We start from the raw sequence: 23,606 nt of genomic DNA on the forward strand, positions 1-23,606 counted from the left end.
AATTTAAATGCTGTAGTAGAGCTTATACACATTGTGCTTTACTTGGTCTAAATATTTCAAGTAGAAACAATACACCAAATTTGTGGGACAGAAAAACACAAAGTGGAGCAATGCAGAGCTGAGAACAGATACTGCTGTGTGTCAAGGAGCAACTTCCTTATAGTCTAGCAGCAATAGCATCATCTGGGGCTCAAACAGAATTTAATTCTCACCTATAAATTCACATTTTGGTTTCACACACATTTCTTGAAGAAACAGATAAAACAGGTGTTGTTGATTGCAGATGTGTCTGCAAAGTAATCACCATGGCTTCCAACCCAAAACAGGTTTCAGCCTTTTACCTGTCTTTAACATAAACAGCAAATTAGACAGGCTTAGCTTGTAAGCCAGATTAAATTCAAGCATGTAAAAATTACTACTGAAAAGCAGTAATGGCAGCTGGAAAGGTGGATTCGAACTCTGCATTTAAATGCTCAGCTGCCTTTTCTTGTGCACTTTATGCTTCAAGTAGTTTTAAGTCTTCTACTCTCCCAAGAAGAACTATAGCGATGCTCTGTCTTCAGTTATCAGAGGAAAGGAAATGAACCACCACAACCAAAAAATACACAATTTACAGCTGCCAGTGCAACAGCAGGCAAAATAAAGTCAGAGGAGGAAACCTGTTTTGTTTGTTTGTGTTTGTTTTTTTAAACAGGCCTTTCTGCAGTAGCTGTTATTTTCTCCTTTCAATTCCACAGGTGAAAAGGAAACTTAAAAAAATTCTCCTTAAATAAAAACTATGTACAAATTGCACACATTGCAAACAGAGCACTGAGATCAGTTACGGAAAATAAGATATACAGTCTTCAGCGATAACATCTCTCTTGCTATAAACAGTGATAAACAGCATATGCTTTCTTCAGATGTCAGAACCCAGCAAGACTGCAATATTATGTACACAGGGTTTGTTTGCCTTCTGCCTTCCACAGTAGGCTCCTTGAAAACTCTGTTTTCCTTTCGGAAGCTGTACAGTAGCATTTCTGTGCACCAAGTCCCTCGTGCTCAGCAGATCACAGGAGAGCTGTCATTGCTGTCTGGCTTATAGGTTTTAGGCAGTCTCTAGGTGTCGAGTAACCCTCACTTCCTAGGGAATTCGCTTGAGGCTTCTGGTAGTCCGTGCTATAGCTCACGGAGGTCAGGATCCCGTTCGCTTTCGGCTTGTCATAGTTCATTACACTGTGAGGCGTCTGGTAGTCCCCGTTCCTGGCCTCGGCCTGGCAGGCGCCGGGGAAGCCGCCCGCCGACAGCGAGTGCTTGTGGGCCGCGGTCACGGGCACGTTGTAGCCGTTCTCCGCGGGGACGAGGGCCTTCTCCCGTGCCACGTGCCGCTCAATGATGGGGGTGGCGTACTCGGGCTCCGCGCTCGCCAGGGGCAGCGCGTATTCGTGTCGGGCCGCTCTTTGCGGGCAGTGATAGTGGCTCTCGAACTCCGAGCTGCCCCTTCTGCCCTCGTCGTCGGTGTCCATGGGCCTGAAGGTGGATCCTTTCCGTGTCACCGTGCCGGTTCCGATCATGAGAGGCTGCTGGTACTCTGAAAGGACGCACGGGCTGATCAATAGCGCATACACAGACTACTTCATCTAGCTGAAAAATGGCTCCGTTACTCTATTCTGTTAGCGGGTATGTGAGGAAACGTTGTCCCGACTGCAATCCTCAGCAAGCAGGCTGAAGTTACAGAACTTGGCAGAAGCTGCTCTACAGGGAAGCTGCAATCTGCCATCCCTTCTCTTCCTTCCTTTCCCCACCTACCCACCCAAATAAATTTATGTCATTTATGGAGTATCCTCATGCGCTAAAACCGGGAAAATCAGCAAAATATTAGCAATGAATCGAGCAAAAGATTTTACATGAAGTTCCACCACCGAGAAGTTCCACTTCTGAAATAATTAAAATGCCTGGAGGATCCTTAAAGCCGGCACTTGGTAGGGCTTGTTATTTCAAAGGGATCGCACAGTCCTTGAGTGACAGGAAGGATAAAGTTAGATGGAATGGCAGCCAAGAGAGTCAAGGGAAGTGTGAAATGTGTTAAGTCGGCTCAGAGCTGAAGCGTGTGCGTGTGAGGAGGAGCAGGCCGTAGGAGACGAGGTGGGAACAGCGCTGCAGGAGGCAGTGGGCAGTTACCTCAGGCAAGGAGGACGCGGATGACAGGGAGAGACAAACAACCAGGTAGGAGCAAGAAGCAGCGTGAAGGGAACAGAGCTCAAGCAGCGCCTGTTTCCACCTCTAGTTAAGGAGCATGCCAGGCCACCATGTAAGGAGAAGTCTGATCTAAAAGGGTTCTCAAAAGATACCAGATAAATCAGTATGAGAACATCCAAAGTTTTAACTTTTTTGCATTAACGCTAGTGAAAACTTCTTGTTTATATAAATGCTGGCCTGAGCAGCTATAGTAAATGACACTGCTAAGGTATCATGTTTTGATGCAGGCGTTAAGAAGCTAACTCAGTTTCTGTTCTGGCATCATGGTTCATCTGACATGAGCGTTGAATTCAATCCCATATGTCCTGTGAATCTCTTTGGCAGTTCCTGGCTCCTTCCCAAACTTTAGGGTGTAGGGTGAAGGGTGTTATGATATTTCAGTAAATAAGTAATGCGGTTTTCTCCTGCATCACTGCTGCCGTTCTGAACAATTCTTAGTAGCTTAGAACGAAGCGTCTCGACTTGTTCTGGGCTGTCCTTGGGAAGCAGTAATGAGCAGGGAATTTGAAAGGGAAGAATTTAATGCAGAAGGAAACCTACTAAAGTATGCAAGTGGCATGTCATCTGCAATCTAATTATTAAACAGCCTTTGCTGCAAATTTCTGGGCTTCGGTCATTTTTTATTTTGTGTTTCTTATTTTTAAGGTGGACTGTAGGTGAGATACTGAATCTCAAGGAGCTGCCAAGGCAGCCTCAGAGTTAAGAATTCTCACAGTGCAGAAGGAGAAGATGGAGAAAGCAGAGACATCCTGGGCATGGTCAGGATAGCCAGATAACCCTGATTTATGAAGAACTTCCATTCACTCCCTTTCCTTCATGAAATAAAACTGCTTTATAGATTTTTTTATGCAGAATGTCTCTTTAAAGCAATGAAGCCATCTTTTACCATCTTTGAGAGATATCCAGAGAAGCACCACATGGAATTACATTAACATTTTTTTTTAAGCTGTATTTCTCTGCCAAACACAGTAGGAGAAATTCTAAGGAATTCTAAGGCCTGGAGGCTGGAAACAGTAGATTTATCCTTCTGGGAGATCACTGCTCACTGATCCCATAAAATGGCTGGTCTCACTAGCCTTTCCAGACAGAGAAACTGGGCAGGGGTAAGAGGTGCTAAGAGGCTGAATTAAAAAAGGATTCCTCCAGGATGCAGATAGCAGGGATACAGGGATTTGCTCTGTCTAAACAATGACCTGGAGGCAAGGTAGCACAAGAGGGAAACACATCTTGTTTGTTTGCTTTCTTCTCTCTTTCTCCTGCGCCTACTTCACTTCGGGAGGCCTACGCTCTGAAACAGAGAAGGCACCGAGAGCTGCACAGATATCTCAGCGCAGCCTCTGGCTGTCTGTAAAATCCCTCCACAAAATCACCTTGTCCGTTTGCTCAGCAGCTAGGGCCCTTACATTTTGTTCTACTTCAAGAGGCATTTGGCTTTAAATAGAAATCTCAAAATTAGTCAGTGAACTTACTATTGTGAAGCAGGGAATATCTGGCTTGATATCTCCCCGCAAAGAAATTCCAAAACAAAAGTCCAATAAAAATCGAAGGACTTGTCGCATGTGTGTGTGTGTGGTTTTTAATATATTTGTCAACTTCATTAAATATCTAGGATAAAAATGGGCAAATCCGCTCCTGAACCTCAGCTGTCATGAGAGCTATGGCCTGTCCCTCTTCTTGGCATCTACTCAGCACACAGGGTAAAATAAATGCATCAGAGGACAGAAATTGTTACCTGCCATGTCACTCATGACCAGATCTAGCTTCTGCGGAGTCTCCTTTTCATTGCTATAGCTAATGGTAAATTCAGTTGACTGATGTCTGGTGAAAGGCTGCTTGATTTGTTTCCAACAACCTGTAACAAAGAAATAAAAATAGAAAACTTCAGGGCTTGTCAGAAAGGTAATTTTTATACATTGCAACCAATATATTAAAGTAACTTTTTTAAAAAAACTAAAGCAGCTTGTTCAACAGCAAAAACAACAAAAAATGAACCCCAAACGAAACCCCATAAACTTAGAAAGTGGAAGAGAAATAAATGAACCATCAATTAGGCTCTTCTAAGTGAAAACTACTTTTTTTTTTTGCTTTGGTTTCTTGGCAAAAAGGTTTCAAACTTTGTGGGTGCCAGCACTGATATTAACATATTTTGTTAAGGTATCAGCTCTGTATAAGCTAAATATTTTGCTGTCACTTATGTGGCAAAAATAGTGCTTCAAGTGTCTAGAGCATTTCTTTTTTTTCAGTGGACTAATATAGCTTCCATTTCCCTGCTATCTGGGCACCTGCACTTACCAATTAATTTGTTCTCACAGCATCCTTGTGGGGCAGAAAAGAGAAATTCCACTGTGAAAATTACATGTCTGGGGCCTGTGACAGGAAGTCTGTAGAGAGGTAGGTTCAACTTCCAGCTTTTTAAGTCCCAAGCCTGGTTCACAGCTTTTAGGAGCTTCATTTAAGAAGCATATGCACGGCAAAGGAACTGACTGGATAAGAGGCTATCTCCAATTTCATGGGATTTGTCCTCATTAGCAAGTGAGAAAGGATTATATGATGTGACCTTCAGGAATCATTTTAACAAATAATATCTTAAGTACAAATTAATTTTCTAATGAGGGTGAGCTGAAATGGGTAACAGAGCATCTTTTGCTGACGTCAACATGTGCTGAGAGATGAAATTTTGGAAATGAGCTGCTGCGAGAAATTTGTCAGCAGGAGAGAAGTGAATGGCTTCATTTCTTCTCTTCCACTTTATGAAACACTGAGATTCAGAAGGGCATTCCCCCACGGAGCTGTCAGGTGAAGAAAAGAAGCTAAACCTCAGCGTCCAAGCTGACAGGAGGCGCCACCCCAGAAAGCTTGATTGAGCCACCCAAAGCACGTTGCTTCACCGGGACTTTGCAGCGCTCTTCTGAAGCCAAATTCTCAAGCCAAAACTCTATGCAGATTTTACATGTGATGTACAATTCAGTATTGTTAGGTTTTGTAAGTAGAGTCTCAATCAAGGCAGGCGGTAAGAAGGAAATATTAAAGTCATAATAAAATTATTAGCCATTCTTCTATTGGAGAAAATCCCATGTGCTTGGAGGAAGAAAAAAGGAAAGCAGCAGTTTTCTGCAAAAAAAATAGTTATTTTGGAGGAGGGAAGGGAAGGGAGGGCACCTGGGAGCACTCTTATATGCTAATTTATGCACTTTGTATAATAGATCTTTTGTTAATTGCCTTTTTGTCATAGAAACCAAATTATATTGTTTTTCTGGGCACTGTACTAAAATGACACACGTGGGGCTATCATTTGCCTCTACCCTTGTATGAAATAGTCAATTCAAACGAAGAAACCTGGATGCTGTTTCATAAGCATTTCATGCTTAATGCATCAAGCCCTTCCCACCGGCCCCACAGACAGGACAGGATAAAACTCATGATCCTCCACTAACCTGATTTCTGAGCATTGGATAATCCATAAGAAAGTCCTTTGGTCTCTCGCCTGTAAGCACAGGAAAACATTTATAAACTTCTGCACCCACAGCATTGCATTTCATCCTCGTTCCTTAGCCTCAACAGAGAGAATCGACATGTCTAGAGGGTGAGGACAGTTGTTCACTTTTCTTTTGTGGAGGAGAGCAGTTTTTACAGAGTAAGACATGCAAGACAGCATTCTGACATTCAGCTTTTTCCCCCCATCTACAGACAGGTTCTGAGTGCTGGTGTTGCTGGTTCTTCTGCTCGAGCTGGCACCCACGGTTTGATGTGTGCATGTCCTTACATGTTGCTCTGGGGTCTGCTACTCTGAATTCTTTCACTGGTTTATAGATTTCTCTGGAAATCCAGGGTGGATTTGGGTACTGTTAATGATAAAGTAACATCACAAGAGATTTGTTTATACTTCCAAATCCCTATCTGCTGACAGAAACATTTCCCTGGTCGCCACTCAGAGGCAAGTTCATATGAATGGACATCTCGCAAGAACCAAAGCTAGTAAGATTTCTTTAATGTTTATTTTTTATCTCTTATAAGGAAGTGGCTTAGAAATCTGCTGTAGCGTGTGAAGTTTGTGGGTACTTATGAAGTATGTGTTGCACTCCTTGTAGAACAGCTCTGATTTCAGCCCTCCCAAGTGGAGGGCTCTAACTTAAAGAGACCAGGAGGTAGAAACAACAGGAGGGAAGCGGAAAAAAATTATTCAGATAGCTCAGATCTTACCCCAGCTGAATTTCTTACTTCGCTTTGGTATGGAAACTATTCCATCTTAGTTTGCATTATCCCCTGGTATTTGTGGGTCCAAGTAGGCTAAAGAGAATAACCAGTTACGCGGGACTCTGCAAATCAGGGTATGCAGTTCTGTCCTACCTCACCTTTGTTTTTGTCTCACTGAGGGATGTTTGAAATACAATTTACAAAGACACAACATGAGTTCTGTTTAAAAGGAAGACTTTCAAACAAGAACAGCCTCTCAGTGGAGTGGCTCTGGAAAGGGGGCAGTAGCTGAAAGCGGCAGCTACGTAGCCATGAACACGTCCTATGACAAGAGACAGTGTCTTACTTTCGTAGAACTGCATAGATACCAATTCCAGAGAACAGGAACAGACACAGCGCTATGAAGACGGGGACAATTATAGCTGTAAGCTTTAAGCCTGCATGGAGAAAAAAAAAAGAAAAAGAAAAAGAGAGAGAGGATGAAAGTTAAAAAGGCAAATTACTTTGAAGCTGGATAACGTTTGCGATAGAGAGTACGGCAAAAGGCTGATAATTTTGCATGAAAACATTAAACTATAAAAGTGCTAGACTCTTCCTCGACCATTCTTTAATGTCACACATATACCTGCTCCAAGGAGTTAAATATATTTTCTCAAACTTGACTAAATACTTATATTCAATCCTTCCAAAGAGCAGTTCTTTCTTATTACACACTAGGTAACTTTCACAAATAACAGCTCTATTTGCCATCACTTATAAAACTGCCAAACAAGGCTGTGATTTTACATGCTGAGTACCTGGCTCATGCTGCCCTGGTTGAAACAATTCAGTCAAAAGAAAGAGTTCAGCAATTTCCATGAATGGTACAAGGGTAAAATATGTCGTGTCCATGTTAAAATCTAGGGTTAGAGCAGGGATGTGAAATGAAACAGCAAAGTGGCTTTTGTGCCAGCCATGTGCCTATCACCACTTCTGCAAGTGGCACTTATAGGGCATACAATAAGGGAATACACATGTCCAAAGGAAACTTAAATTTAGCACTTAAAGTCTCAAAGCATGTCCTTTTCAGGGAACCCTGATACCGCTTACTCATACCTTTGCTCAGAGAAACTGAGCTAGGCAAGAGCGATGATATTTCAGGAGACCTTTTCTTTTCTTGCCACGATTGCTCCTCACAGCTTGTTTGTTCACAGTGATAATGCTACAAATATCAGTGCCTGCCCTGTGCTGGGTGTAGTAGGGTTGGTAGTTCCTATCTGGCTGTGGATCCATCAGGTAGTCAGCATGAAGAAATTGAATTTGCTTGCTTTTTAAGATCTAAGAAATCACCTTTACAGCGTTAAAAGACAAAGACTGCAAATTAAGGCACTCAAAGGATTAAGATGTATAAGAAGTTGCCCGGGAGCCCCCTTGGACATGTTTGATTACACAGTTGTAACTCGGCTGTATCTTGCTTAGGGCAGGGGTCCTACTGTGGGAAGGAGTCATGGTCACGGGGGGAGTGATGTTTTTGTGAGACCTCTGACTCAAAAATTAGAAAATACATTGGAAAAAAAAGTATGAAGATAAGGGCCCCTCCAACAAAATGCTGGTAGAATTCCCAGTGTGCTTCCCTGAGCCTACCAAGCACAGCAAATAAATCAATATGACAGGGAAACCAATGCCTGATATTTCTCATATCAAGAAAAAATAGAAGTATTCAATTCAAGAAGTATTCAATGACAGAACCAGAAGAACCTTTGTTCCTCCCGCTTCTCTTTGTAGATGACCTTTTAAACTCTCTGAAGGGAAAATAAAAGTTTGGATTTCTGAGAAAGTTAAGTCAGGGATGAAGTTGTGGTGTGTGCTAAAGAAGTCCCGCTCCGTAGCCTTACCCAAGTTACTTTCTTCTGATGGGATGGGTTCTGTGACTGTTTTGTCTTCTTTCCCAAGGGAGGTCTCTGTGCTCTGGCTTGGTTTTTGCCACATGGAATGTGTAAACGAACTATTGCCTGCAAACGGGAATAGGGGATCAGCTGCACCGCGGTCGCACAGCCCCGGCCGGGTGCCCTGCCTGGGAAGTGGTGCTTACCCCATACCTTGCGTGACTCGACAGCCCAGCAGCTCCAGCTTCAGGGCGATTCTTTGGTTCCAGGTTTGGGGAATAACTCGCACATAACGGGCCACTATCGGAGGGATGAAATTATTACGTACAATATCACCGGCGTTGGAGTTGCCCTGGAAAACCTACAGCAGGATGCAAGCACATGATGGCTCTGTTTTAAAAGTGCGTTGGTCAAAAATACTTCTGACATCCACATTTAAACATCGCCATTGCCCTAATGTTAATTTATTGATAATCTGGGACGCAACCACAGATTTTAGAACTAAGAACTCTGAAAAGAAATAATCTTATTAGTGACAGATGATCACATTTTGACAATTGCTCAGATAGAGAAGAACATCATCACTCTGGTTCAATTCTGTGTAAATTCCTAGTGTATCCTGGCATAATGCATCATTTTTGATTTAATAGCACTGCAGTGTCCTTACTTAGGCAATTGAGGATAAAAATATAAGAAGAAAAATAACCCAATCTTAACGTTTATTGAAAGTAAAATATTTCTAGACATTTTAGTAAAATTGTCCCTTTTCTGTATCAAGATCGAATGAGTGACTATTAGCCATGTATAGTCTGTGCCTGTACAGTATTTCCCAGGGTCAGTCCAGCACAGTACAGATAGATCAAATGCAAAGCTGTGTAGGTCGCTGATGGGACAGGCTCTGCTACGTGCCTGTTAGAGCCAAGATCAGATATTACAACTTCCTAAGAGTCTTTATAAATAACAAGTCATTGTGAAACACTGGCAAACAGCAGATTTTCAATGACAGTTTTTCATAATTCAGCCAAATTCAGTAGGAAATTTCTCTCTGCAGGCCTAGCAAGTTTTTAATATGAGTAGCCCAGGCTGAAGAGCTGGATACAAACTGAGTTTCCTGGGTCGCACTAAAACAATGTGTGAAACCAGGCTTTGAGCTTTTGGAATGAACTTTGAGGTTGTTTTAAGAAAACCATGAGATTTTCACAGAAAAAAATGTTACTGTCTGACCTTGTGCATTCAAGTTCACACACTGATTCCTGACAGACTTAGCCTGTGCCTACACACTTTTGTGTGACGAATTTGGCCAGCCCGGGGCAGAGCGGGGCCTAATCCCGATTAACACAACACGCTGCGAACAAAGGCCCTTTCCATAGGCGCAGCTCTCCCCGCGACGGGGCACTTTCACCGGGGCTGGGCCTTTTTCTGCCATATGGTCAGAAATGCAGCTTTGCTGACGCCGTATACACCGCCCCGCGGTGCTCTGGAGCCTTCCTGCTCAGAGCAGCGTGGAGCCCAGCACGCGTCCACATGGCCTTTGTGCAGCTTTAGTTACACAGCTCTGGGGCTTTTATTTTTAAAATGATACTTACACATAATAAAACACATCTCCCTATGTACCTGTAGCTGAAACTTCAGAAAGCCCCACATAACCTCCTGGTTTCAACAAGCTCACTCTCTACTTCAGAGCTAAAGTAAATCAATGAGGACAATTCAAGTCTGGACAAGTCTAAAACTCCTCGTCTTTCTTGACAGTAAAAGTCTGTCCTTCAGCGTCAAGGCAGCATAAGCATTTTTCTGTGTTTTCCCACGCCTCCTTCTCTTACCTTTTCTTCGTTGCTTAGAATTCCTTTGTAAGGTCTCCATTTCGAGTTGTTATTTCTGTAGTTCATTATAAATGTCTTTACATAAAAGTCAAAATTCAACATAGATCCAGAACCAGTGGTCCTAATTCCTTGCAACAAAAACAAACACACAAAAAAGATTTCTTAGCTCTGTTTCTTAAAGGAACATTTTCCAATGCAATACACAGAGAAAACAGTCCAGAGAGCTTTGCCTTCAAGGTCTTAATTTACTTTGAAACTATGTCTGAAAGTCAGGAGTGAGTCAAGCAGCAGAGGGAAGAAGGGAAATCAGTTTTAAATTGCAGATTTCAACTTCAGGAATTTTTAACAAAACCCTTATTAATAACCCTCAAAATAGTAATTACTTTTGGATATTATGGTTCATATCAGCAGTTTTTCAACCTCTATAGCAGCAACTGTAATTTATATTTTTACAGCTAATTGGCAACAGAGATCTCTTTCACCTGGGCCATTATTTCAAAGACTACGACTTTATTATTTTGCATTGATTTCAGAAAGGCATCATGAGTAGATCTTAAACAATTGTTTATGATATAACCACGCTCTACTGGCCACCGTGCAAGTATTGTTTTATGAGTAGGTTTACAGATAATTAACATGATCTGCATGCATGACAGTTGAGTACAATTCTGTATCCTAGTAGGAAAACCAGTCTTCTAAATAACTGTGATTTCTTAAACAGGAAAATACAATTCCTCCACACAGAATGTTTAATTACATTTAATAAAATATAGGTTGTGTTAGTATCTTATTAGATTTTTCAGGTGCATTTAGTTTCTTTCTCCAGCTGAAAAAAACAATCTATTAACCAGACAATGATTTACCTGTTATTCTCTTCTTCTCTCCCAAGTCTATCTCTAACCATTCTCGGTTGCTGCTGTGGTTGGAAGCCCAGGCCAGTCCTGGGACTTGAAGCCAAGCCTTGTCAGGGGACCACAGAAATTGTTGCCCAAATTCATTGGTCTCCTCCCAATAGGAAGACGCAGTAATTTGACTCTTGGAGAGGAATCCCTCTTCCAAACTGAGAGATTTATTGCAGCCTAGGAGTCCCAGCACAGACAGATACAACAAGAATTATTTTGTGTTTTCATAGCATATTTTTACTTTAGGCCAGTATCCCTTACAGCCCACCCAGAACTGCAAAGTCAGATGTTACTTAATCTAGTGCTATCCTGACACTATCCCTCAGATGTAGCATTTACCCGGGAATCTGTAGTGGATAATCCAGTACCAGAGGGTCATGGTCCCTTCTCTTTCATCAGTTTAGCTCTTACATGCCCAGCACCTCCTGATTACATTTCCCATATTGTTTCTCAATCTCTACAATATAATTTCATGCATGTGAAGACTTCTTGCTCTCTTTTTTTTTCTGTCTGAAACATAATATTTATGTTTAGAGATTAGCATTAGATAGTTTTGCGATACAAAACATTTTGAAGATGAAGGCAGACTCAGCTTTATGGTTTTCACCTGTAATTAATTCTAGGAAAGCTGCTCATTAGAGCAGCTCCTTGGTACTGCTGCCAAGAGGTGATATCATGAAGATAATAGCTGCAGATAAGCAGTACAACCTCCTGCAAAGAACCCACAAAACATTAAGGTTCTTCAGAGAAAACAGCCAGCGTGATAGAGCTTCAATGAAGTTAAAAATAATTCCCTGGCAATTTCAAAGCCCTATGCATGTTTTACATTTTTCACTGAAATAGTAAATGATTTTATCTAAGATGACCGAAGTATACCTCAAATGAATGAACTTTTCCCCTTCTTTGCTATGTTTGTACGGAAATTAACAGTTTGACAGATTAAAGATACTATTGCATCTCAGAAAGCCATAAATAAAAACTAGTTCTGCATAAGTCTAATGTAAACATATTTTAGTATGTTTTAGTTCTCTTGTTATATAATGGAGATGGAATTTATAAATATCTGAAGAGAAAGTACTTTCATTTTCTGCTAAACTACATAAAAAGTGGGATTATCAGATTGCCTTTTTTCACATACTAGCACCAGAAATGTAAGATCAGAATAGTATTTCTGTTTCTGGTCTATGTGCATATGACTGAATCTTATACTGTTTTTTTTTCTAGCTCACTTCACATCTCTCCAACTTTTTATTCAACTTGCCAATTTTTAAAAATTGCTATCCTAAAATAACCATATTATACACAGCCTGACATTCTTCTGGTAACTTCTCAAAACTTTTGCAGAAAATACTTAAGTAAAAAAGGCACAATTTGAATAGTGAGAAACGAGGCCACTATTCTTACCATTTGAGGTAAATACAAAACGTTTATCGGACAGCGAACCTCTGTAAGAAAAGAAAAAGATAATTCAGCCTTTCAGGAACAGGTCATAGGAGTGATAAAATATATTCACTGAAATAAAGAATCACTTATTATCTCACAGAGTATCTCTGGCCAGGTAACCTTCTACTTTGCTCTTTGATTACATACCGCAGCAGGAGCCCTGTTTAGCTTCTCTCACTGTGACAGAACTAATTTTAAGGGTTTTGAACATACTGGTTTTGCTCCCAAGCGACCCCGCGTGTCACCAGAGCGTTAGGGGATGTTGCTTTGTTTTTCTCCCCTGAAATGTGCCCTCTGTGGGGCACTTTGCTGGGAAGCACTTGTCCCCTGCTCCTCAAGCCAGCAACGCAAGAGCCTTTGGGAAGCCCAGGAATGGTCAGCAGGGAGGAATCGGAGCCCCTCCGGTGTAACCACAACACCCGGGCTCATTCTCCTTCACGTTAGCGTAAATTAGAGTGGCTTCTCCAAAATCAGTGAATGCCTACAGGTGTAAACCACATCAAGTCCAAAATAACTTAGCCTGGAGCAGCACAATGGTTATACTTGACTGAGTGAGACCACATTAGCTCTGGCCAGTCTTTCTTTGGCTAAACGCTACCACAGTCGGGTTGAATGGAAACCACAGGTTGTTTTATTTTACTCATGGAGCAAAGCTGTTTCTCCGCTCCACACAATCCGAGGTAATTCCTAACGATGTAAAATACGCACCGCAAGGGAAAGCTGTGCTTTCCGTGGCCTCCCCATGGAACCACTTTTCTTTCTGGCTCCCTAATCAGATGCCCTTGCTTCGCTTTTTTTCCAAAAGTGATTGCAGTGGTTGGTTGTCCAACTAAATCAAAGCCTCTGTTTTAAGCTAAGTTTAGTTCAAATTTCCTGAAAATCTGGCCTTCTAGATGTCTCCCAGTTAGTTATATACATGGGTCATCTCCTTTGAAAAATCCTGGCTGCTGTGCCTGAGCCAATAAGGGAACTCGTGCACGTGCGCATCGCGAGGCCTCCCCTCCCAACCGCTCTTCCCTGTCAACCACAAACATCTCCCTCAAGGCTCAGTCTGTGTAAGAGCACTTCACACGATTTTGCACTTTAAGAATATAGCAAACGGGGAATAGGAAGCGGTCCCACGTCAAGGTCAATCCAATACACAGCTTCTTTCCGTCAGTGAGGGAAAGCTGATGATTACGGGCAAATGAAGCCCTTGAGAGATGAAGGAGGGACCTGATTTATTTGGAGATGTGGGTGGAATAGTAGCTAGAATAAGAAACTCAACCCTTCCCTCCCACATCTGCCCCCCAGGCAATCCTCCTGGGCTATCAGATGTGCTCGGCTTGCTTCAAACCAATTGTAAATTGCAGCAAAAATGATTTTTGCTTCCTTGTTGAATACAGAGCAATCCATTACATGAGAATAGAAAAAGCAAGAACATGGTGATCAGTAAAACCTATCCAACACAGAAATCACAGCCCTCCCAGAATATGTATTTATATGAGATATCCCTTCGTAATTAAAAAAGTCACTGAAATCCCTTTTGGACTACAGGTCTCTAATTGTAGCAAAGAAAGGGATGAAGTTCACATTTTTAAAGATCTACAGAGAGATGGAGTCATACTGAAATATTTCTGATGTAATTCTGCAAGTCACTGAAAAGGACAAACTAATTCAGTAAGTGATAATCCATCAATTTCATAATGTGACAAGAGGCATTTGTCACATAAATTTCACTTTGTCCTTTAAGGGATGGTATCAAGCTGTGCTCCTCACTTTCCTGACAACCTTCACAATTTTGCCTAGCAAACAGTACTGGTGATGGGGCTGCACCCAATACCCGTGCAGGTATCACTACAAGAAAAATGCCACTTCACATAATGAATATATGTTAATGTAAAATCCTCCTTTGAGTGTCAGTCTCAAGGAAGTATTTATACAAAGGAAGCAATTCAAACCCAAACTGCAAATGACACAATTCATGAGCGCATGCAGTTGCTTCCCTCTCAGATGAAGGTGCCTCTGCACATGGGAAATCACAGACGCTCACAGACCAGCTCGGATTGCAAAGCTAAGCTCTTGTGTATTTGCACATGCATGTCAGAAGTGCCCAATAAATCTGGCCACTTGATCTTCATCGTACCATTTGTGGGCTCAGGTCTTCGCATGGATCATGCAAACGCAAAATCACCCAGATAAGAGAGCGTAACAAGCGCACTGAAAAACGAAGTTGGGGAGGCCAAGGTCAGGTCACAAGAGCTGGTGAGCGAGCGATTCACAACCCAACTGCTACGCTGGAACACAGATACTTAACAGCTCAAGGCACGTGGCAGCAGCTTTTGATGAGGTCAGTTGCAGCTCAAGTCACTAAAGAATATAAATCTTTAATGCTGAAATCTACTATAAATGAGATTTTAGGAACTTGAGTAAGCTTGCATTTAAAGGAGCATTAGGAGCTCTTAAAACACTGCTGTCCAAGTGCCAGCGTTTCCTTCAGAGCACAGGCAGTTCCAAAGGAATTTACTGCTGTGTATATGCGTCCTGAGGACAGGGAAGCTCTGCGCCTCTCTGAGGGACCTGGCATTAAATGCCCCAAATCGAAGCCTTCGTGGCTCCAAGCACACATTTCAGCTCCGGCCCCATTAAAGCAAACGGGAGCTTTGCCACTTGATGCAATAGCGGCGGGTTTTCATCTCTGCGGGCACTTTTATTGCTCATATAAAATGTATAAGACATTTTGTGAACAGCAACATTAAAAGGGCACTTGGCTGTTAAGTTCATGGGTTAATTATGCAAGCTATTTTCCCTCAGCAAGTGTACATTTGCTGTCTTTTACACTTCATTCGGTGCTCACTAGCTCTTGTATGATAAAAAAATACAAATGGAAATCCCAGCTGTCTTTCATTATGCCATTTTATATGCTACTATCCGAATTACTCCTGGGATCATCAAGGAGCACGAACATGCAAATATATCTAAATGGTTCTATAATATCTTTGTTGAAGGCACAAAAATATTTAATTGCTTAAGAGTTTCACAAAGCTGGCATGTGTGATGGAAATATTGTTTGTTTTATAGTAGGGCTTAGGGCCTGAGCTGAGCTCTCCGCTCTGTTTTGCCCCAAGATTACACTATTTTTCTTAGACAATCAGCTGCCAAGCAACATATTTAAGAAAAATACAGAAATATTTAGGCTTTACAGGCCTTCTGCTGGTGGTCTGCTTGCTACCCTGCTCTGCGTACTCCTGTGACATTGTACCAATCATCTTGATCCATGCTGAAGTTTAAGCACATTGACAGACTGGGCGAATGCTACGTTTGGCCATGGGCTCACAGGGTGAATATGGTCTGCCACACTGGGAACAGGACTTTAAGCATTTGATTAAGTGCTCATTTCTGGATTTGACATGAATGAAAATGTAAAATTGTACGGAAGACCTGGAGAAAACAGGGAAAATGGAAAAGATAAAAATAAAAAAGGCATATTCCCGTAGCCCTATAGCAGGCTATAAGGCTGAGGAAATTTCCCTTCCTAAAGAAAAGTGCCCCATGCAAAATCCAGATGTCATTAGAAAATTAAAAGTTAGGAACCAATAGGAATGAGAGAGGCAGTTGCTGGAAGGGCTTACTGTGCTGGATAGAGATTAGAGGATTTATTTCTACTTCAGCAACAGTACAATTAAAAGGCAGCAGATAAGTGGTAAATATAACACCCTTGCTATAAATATTCTCAAAGAAAAAAAAGTCTGAACATGTCAAGAACATCGTGTTTAAGAAGTTATCCATTAAATCCCCTATGGCTCAACAATGCTATTTATTTATTCATTCAGCCTATTTAAAAAAAAAAACTTGAATTGAGGATGATTTATTAGTGCAACTATTAAAGATATTCGTCGCAGAACATCGTACTTTCACGTACCTGCTAACAAAGTGATTGGCAAATATGTTTTTCAAGGAAAATAAAAATAAAGATGCAGCTTTATGCTTAAAATGGTGGAACATTTCCAATATCCACCTCCAATGCTATTCTAATAAAGCTAGAAAAACAAAGACTAGATCCCCCAAGACACACACCCTTTTTCTTTTGGATGCGGACATCTTCCCTTGCCTTTTCCTGCCTCTTTCTCCTTTTCAACCTCTTCTCCCCCCATCTTTTCCTGGGCGCGTGCTATCCCGTGCTGCATCCGTGGGTACGGGGGTAGGCGTGCGCTCCGCACGGCGGGACGGGATACTCACTCCTGCGAGGACACTCCGTTGGCCACGACGCCCTCGTAGCGGCTGATGCCCTTGTGCTGGCTCACGCTGATCTGGCCGCCCAGCTCGTCCGCCACGACGCCCGCGTGGATGGCCGACTTGCACAGCAGCGAGGTCTGAAAGGCAGAGCCCTCAGGAAAAAGTCCTGCAAGCCTTTCCCAACGCCTTCCCTCCCGAGCCGCTATTACACGTGTTTTACAGCTCATAAAATTCTGCTCATTGCAGAAAGTTAGATCCCTTTCCAGAAAGCCAAGTTTTTAAAATGAGAAAAGCAAATAATCTGCTCCTCAGAAGGTGCCATAGAGTCTGAACCTAGTGAATACAGTTGCCCTCCTTAGGAAAACAGAGTCAGAGGCAGGGCAACCACTCGCCTTTGCAAAGAGAAAATGAAAAATTTCTTGTGGTCCTGCCTGAAGCCAGATATCCAGACTATCTATTCCTGCCTGCTGACTTAGGAGTTGAGGCATGGGAGATGTTAGGAAATTTGACAGTCTGGTGGCTGCCCCTGAGTTTTAACTATAGTCCTCAGTCCCTTTGCTAGTATCTCAGGTAGGGTAATACTGATAAAGACAAAAAAAATGGGGGGATGGAGTGGAGGAAAGGACATGAAGGCAGCAGGGGCTACTTGGGCACCCTAAAAGCTGCTTCACCGGGAAGGCTTCACTGCCTTCCTGTCAGCAGTGGAAGGGAAATTTCTTGCAAAAATTCCTGAGGGCAGAAGGGTAGATAAGATCTGCACAGGTCATGCCATGCGCTGCCTTTTTTTTTTTTTCTTTTTTTTCCCCCCTTCCCTTAATGACCCAGAAAGGCAGGAATAGCTCCTGCTAATTACCATCTAATGTGGCATTTCTTTGTTTATTGGCTCTGCCATTTCCCAGACTGCAGTGGCATGCTGGAATAACTGGATGAACAGGTTAGACACGAACAGGTTAGACGCCAAGTTTCTGGAAACTCAACAACTGCTTTATTGGAGATAAGGTGGGATTTTACTTCACTGGTATGACTAAACTTGCTCCACCGTGGGAGATGTAAAAGTGTCACAGGAACGAAGGGAGGAGAGGCTAGAGTGAGAAGCAGAGCAAGGGCAGAGCAATACTTGATATTACCAAGGAAAAATGTAACTACTCAAGAAACTTCTACACTTTCAAGAAGAAATAATCAATAAAAAAGGGAAAAAGAAAAAAAAAACAGTTCAATGGCTTGGCATTTGTGAGCAGGAGGTGATTAGGAAGTGTATAATATTCACTTAATCTCAGAGTAGGTTCCTGTAATACTGTAGGCAAAATTTTAATGAAAAGCCATATGTTATAGAAATTTGTTATTTTTCCTACAAGAAACTACTGAAGAGAAGTGCCCCACATCCAAACAAGTACAAGCTGAAGAGACAGAAATGTTTAGTGTATTAACAAACACTGCTTTGAGGGGGAAAAACTCTATGCAGCCAAAAAGCTAGAAACCAGCGGTCAGCAGGCATATTTGACAGTCAATAGAATTGGTTCACAGAAAGTTGATTATTCTGTTTAAAAATGTCTCAGTATGTCTATATACTGATGACATGCTAATATGCTGATAATAATAATTGTATCTAATGCAGCTGGGAAGAAATACTAGCAAAAGCCAAGCAGCAGAATTTGAAACTTTAATTTGTACTATATAAATCTTTATAAATCTTCTGCGTTTATGCATTTCTGCCCTAATTTGTGTACTTACATCTCTGTATCCTTCTATTATATTCCCAGAAATGTCACCCGCTACGTCTCTGCAGCCAGCAGGACAATATCTGCTGTAGTTAGAGAAAAGGCTTTTTTAAAATACGAAGTGTAATGATGATATATAGAGACATACTCATACACATGCAGTGCTCACAAACTAATAAATATTTTAACAGTAAATTCTGACTGATCATCTGCAAGTGATTCTAGAAGGTAAATGTGCCCTTGAGTTCCTCCATGGACTGCACATAGCAGCACACACACAGAGCCAGGACAGCAGTTTGCAAATGCATTTTTCTTTAATTCTCTTGTTCCAGAGATGCTACTACAAAAGCTTCCAACATAGCCCAGATAAGACGCCTACATCCACATCCAGACAACAACCAGAAGAGTACAATTTATTACCATTTCAAATACTATCATAAAGTTCAAGGCCTTAAGAAATTATAGCTTGCCCCGAGATAATCTGTTATCAGCTAGGGTGTGATCATGCAGGATCTCTTCTGCTCTCAAGAGATGCAATGGAACTTGAGGCTACTTTGAACTTCAAAGTGCAAACTCGTTTTACATATACTATGTATAAGTGTGCCCAAATCAGGATTGCTGAGTGCTCTGTAATTTGATTCCCTCATGTTTTTTCTGGACCACAGACTTCTATTCCACGTTACTGCCTCTCACAACCAGGCCTTGGATTATTACAGCACTGTGGCTCAAAAGCAGTCACTATTCCAAAAAAGTAGGATTCTGCATTTTTTGTGTGATACTTCACAACTATCAGTAGACCGGATGACAGAAACAGAAAAGTATCTGTCAGTACAGAGAAGGCTAAATCCCTTTACCTGTACTCAGCCTTTGTGTGATGATTTCCTCTTTCCAAACATGTGATGAGATCTGTGAAAAGTTTGCAAATATAAATCCCAATTGCAGTACACAGAAAAACAGAAGAATATTTGTCTAAAGGTGAAAATACATTTAAAGATCTCTCTGTATAATAGTTACACAATTTTATTAGCTAGAAAGCAACATATATGGTTTCCCTCATTCTTTTCATCTCCCTCTTCTACTCATCATGTGTTTTACACAGAGTGGAGTTTCTGTCACCTTCAACAAGGTTGCACAGACCCCAGAACATCAGCAGTAGAAATTAAACTAATCTTTACAGTCCCATCATTGAATAGTAAATGCCGGAGTACAGGGCACAGTGGTGCCTCCAGAAGAATGTGTTCATTTTCTATTTCTTTTGCCCAGTACTGCAAATTGTCTAGGTAAGATTTTAGCAGCCTTCATATCTGTTTAAGGTTACAAATGCTTCTTGCATACATGCTGTTAAAAACATTATGGTTTATGCTAATTTTTGGAAATACTTTTGACCAGATGGTGGGCTAAAGCTTGTATGTGGAGAAGATGTGAAATGGGGAGGACTATACTGTGCATCCACTAGAAGCAGTGCTTTAGGATTTGACTTTACCTGGATGGTCACTACTGGCATACGACAACAGAAAGCCTCGTCCTGACACGTGGGATCCACTCTCAAAGTGAATAGTTGCTTCGTTACTATCCAAAATGATCTCTTTGGGAACAGGCATTACATTGCCACAGTATGGCCCTATGGACAGAAGAAAGATCATTTCAGAAGCTTAGACGACATAGCAAGGCGGAAACATTTTTATGATAAAAAAGTGAATTTCATAACATGCTCATTCTTCTCTTTCAGGATGATTCCAAATGTTGACAAAAGGATTTTGGCTTCAGTCTTTATGGGCACAATCTCCAAAGTTACCCTGGCAAGAATCCAGTTTTCTCTGCATGGTAAAAATTCTAGCATTAACATCTCTCACCACTTAAGCCTTAAGAGAATGATTAATACGCTTCAGCCTTTGAAGTATAACATTCTTAAAAACACCAGTAACTCATTGGAGAAAAGAATAGACCATTTAAAGGCAATCCAAGGGACCTACATAGGGTCCACTAGATAAAACTCTCCAGATGCTTACAGATCCTGCAGCTTTAGTGTAACAGCTATTTGGAAAAGATTAAGATCACAAACCACATACCTGGTTTTAAAGGGCATGGATGTCATGAGTCAAGTTTTACAGCAACCCAGTACCACTTACCAGGTACTCAGAAAATCTGTTCATTTATTTTCCATCTAGAAATATCTTTATGTTATTGAAATATGTAACTTAAGTTTCATTTAGAATTTGAAATGGAAAACAGGCCAGGGGAAGGAGAAGGTGAGAGAATAGGGAAGGAGAGAGACAGCAGTGGGAGGTAAGCAGCTAGGTAAGTTTTATGACTTCCAACTGCCAGTATCTTGCAATACTACTTGGGACACCGCTTTCTTGAGCCAGGAAAAATCTCTGGGACTTTGGATAAGTCCTGATTTGCATTTAATAGGTGCTTTCTGATAGGCTCCCTTTCAAGTGTCTCTTCCAACATTTTTATCCTCTTGGGTTGGTCTTTCCCAAATACTTCAGCAGCCTCACAACAACTATAAGAGCAGCCTATAGGGAGTAACACAGTCAGACCCAGCAGTACTCAGTTATTGAGAGACCAAAGATAAACTGAGTTTTGGCTTATAAATTAAAAGGCAAAGTCAGGCAGGCCCAGAAACAAAGTGACAATTCTGACATTTCTCCAGAGTACTCACGTGTTGCCAATGACTCACCACTTAGTCACAGAAAATAATGTCTATAAAAAGGGTTAAACAAGTCGCTTAGGAAATGAACTTATCAAAAAGACAGCATCTGACACTGTGTCATACCAGGCAACTGCAAGAGTGATTTATTTGAGAAGGTCTTTTGTGTCAAGTTGCAGTGGGAGAAGTAAAGTGCTAACTTAGATTTTCTTTTTTTTTTTCCTTTGAGAGGAGTGAGGGGAAAAGGGGGAAATGACAAGAAGACATTACATTCACTTCAAATGAAATATCTGAGAAAGCTTTAGTTCTTTTCTTCCCTCCAAGACAGATTCTACGTGTGTAGGTTCATACACACCTATACGTGTAAGCATCTTCTCACAAACAAGCTCTCTCCCTTGTAACAATTCCCAGGGACCTATCTACTGCTTGGGTATGACTTAGTCTGCTGAGTCACTCAACCACACACCTCTCGTAGCAAGTCTACATGTGTTCCACTTAATTATACAAACAAATCACATATGTCACAAGCAAAAATAATAAAACAAAGTTGTCTAGACGTAGAGAGTTGTATAGACAGAGGGTGGTATATAATACAAACGCAAGCCAAATATCCAGAAAGAGCTAGCTTAAGAAATCAGCACACAGTGCCTAAAGACTAGCTTTGTACTGTTAAGCAACAAGGCCTATAATGGTTATAAATCCTATGACCGTCTTCATGACAATCTCAGTTCTGGAATGCCTTGGGAGACTCCAATGGATAAATGGGCTTTAAGAATCTCAGAACAAGTGGGTCCAAGACTAACTATCTAAAAGATATGTAGGACTACAGAATGAACATTTTCCAAAAGGTTTATTATTTTTTTGCTTGGATTTGGGGAAAAAAATATGTATTTCTTACTACAACTGAATATTCTCTTGTCCCTTTTTTTTGCAAGCTGGTGCATCCTTGCAAATTATCTGGCCTCAGTTCCTCTGAATTCAGGCAATAGATCAGTAGCCAGATCATTAAGACTGTGCTGGGGTTTGGTACAGTTCAATTCTGTGCTACACATACAGAAATTAACGCTGATACGTAGCACTGAAAAAAAAGCATTATCTCACACCTCAATTGATGTTTAGAGAAGCTGATTAGATACTGTTTTAGTTTAGGGGTTCTTTACTGCATGTAATCATGTGTAATCTGTTTTCAGAGAAAGATTTTATCCTTCTCTCTCTCATGTTCATTGTGTATAGAAACATCAATTAAGCACTTTTCCAATTTGGTTTACCCAGTAATTTTATGTTCAGCAGCACCTTTCTCCATTCTGCCTGGCTTCTACAGAGTGGCCTTTTTAACTCTTGATTCTTGTTTTCCCCACAAGTAATTTACTTTACATTGACAAACATCCAAGAAATCCCTCAGGATGATAATTGGCAATACTTACAAAATAAAATTCAATCAGGATAAGACATTGATTTTGATTTATTTTGACCTTTCTAATTTTCCTTAGAAAAATATTGTGATTATTTCTCACCGCAAATTATTTCTAACCTCTTTCCTATGCACTTCCATAAGGTACGTCTCCATTGAGTTTAGTGGTGTAAAGCCACATAAAGGAGGCTCAGAGACTCCAAACTTTTCAGGTTGTGGGTGTTTGTATTAGATGTGCTTTCTATACACAGTGCAATGCTCAGTAGATTTCCTCTCCATTGACTTGTCCAGTAATATGGGATGCTATAGACATTAGGAGGTTAAAATCCATCAGCCTCTGTAGCCCTTGGTCTTCATTTGAAAACCACGCATTTACTAACTCAGTATTTTCCACCTGAAATTGAAGTGACAAGGATGCATATCAAAAATACTATTTTATCATCTATTTTTAAGGCTTGTAAGTACTCCTTGTCCCCTATGTGCACTCTGCCTCGGGTTAGTCGTCCACCCCAGGCTGTCCATATGAACACTGCACAACCACCGCAAAGAGAAGAGATGATGAAGAAAAGTCTTGATTTGTGTCTGCTGTAGAAATGAGATGCTGGTTTACAGGACCTTGTTAAAACTTTCACCGCAGGCCTTGGATGTGACTCAGGATAAATGTCTAATTTCTAAACTTGATACCAAGCCAAAGGTTTTTATGATGCCTTTTGGAAAATGCCAGATCACGTTATCAGTTTTTCATTTTCTGGTGTTTGTTGCAAGGTGGGTTGTTTTGCATATTCAGTTGAGAAACAAGTCACGAATGTTGGTTTCTCCCTGTTCAAGTGGCTCTTGAATGTCTGCTAGAATAAGTAGGCAGAGTCATTTGAGTTGTTTACTAAGAACAAAGAAAAGATTTTTCTTCAGAGAGATGTGTTATCTGTCCTGTGACTGAGTAGGTGTTTTCCATATTTCAGCATTACTACATCCAGATGCCTTCTCTTCTTGCAATGTCTCATTAAAGATCTGACACAACTATGGTTGCATCTTTTTACTACTGAGTACATATATATATTATTTTTAATTCTACAGGAAAAGTTTTTAGGGGCTTAGGAGTTTCAAATGTATACCATTTAATATTTACTATAAATAAATATTTAATGCC

At 41.1% G+C, this 23,606-nt stretch overlaps 1 protein-coding gene across 1 annotated transcript in view; it reads right to left on the reverse strand.

The window, feature by feature from the left end:
• Positions 1–744: 744 nt before the first annotated feature.
• The window catches only part of DCBLD1 (discoidin, CUB and LCCL domain containing 1), a 28,284-nt gene continuing 5,422 nt past the window's right edge, over positions 745–23,606 (reverse strand). Inside the window, exons 2-14 of the mRNA XM_026041844.1 lie at positions 19,879–20,016; positions 19,250–19,301; positions 18,409–18,481; positions 16,681–16,814; positions 12,424–12,464; positions 10,981–11,196; positions 10,118–10,245; positions 8,511–8,658; positions 8,307–8,423; positions 6,779–6,869; positions 5,673–5,722; positions 3,971–4,090; positions 745–1,570 (exon numbers count right to left, since the gene is read on the reverse strand). Of these exons, the coding sequence (XP_025897629.1) occupies positions 1,050–1,570; positions 3,971–4,090; positions 5,673–5,722; positions 6,779–6,869; positions 8,307–8,423; positions 8,511–8,658; positions 10,118–10,245; positions 10,981–11,196; positions 12,424–12,464; positions 16,681–16,814; positions 18,409–18,481; positions 19,250–19,301; positions 19,879–20,016 (1,829 nt within the window). The 3' untranslated portion in view covers positions 745–1,049. The remainder of the gene's footprint in view (positions 1,571–3,970; positions 4,091–5,672; positions 5,723–6,778; positions 6,870–8,306; positions 8,424–8,510; positions 8,659–10,117; positions 10,246–10,980; positions 11,197–12,423; positions 12,465–16,680; positions 16,815–18,408; positions 18,482–19,249; positions 19,302–19,878; positions 20,017–23,606) is intronic.

Source organism: Nothoprocta perdicaria, unplaced genomic scaffold (genome assembly GCF_003342845.1).
Source record: "Nothoprocta perdicaria isolate Ctin4 unplaced genomic scaffold, notPer1 scaffold_296, whole genome shotgun sequence".
Lineage (NCBI taxonomy): Eukaryota > Metazoa > Chordata > Aves > Tinamiformes > Tinamidae > Nothoprocta > Nothoprocta perdicaria.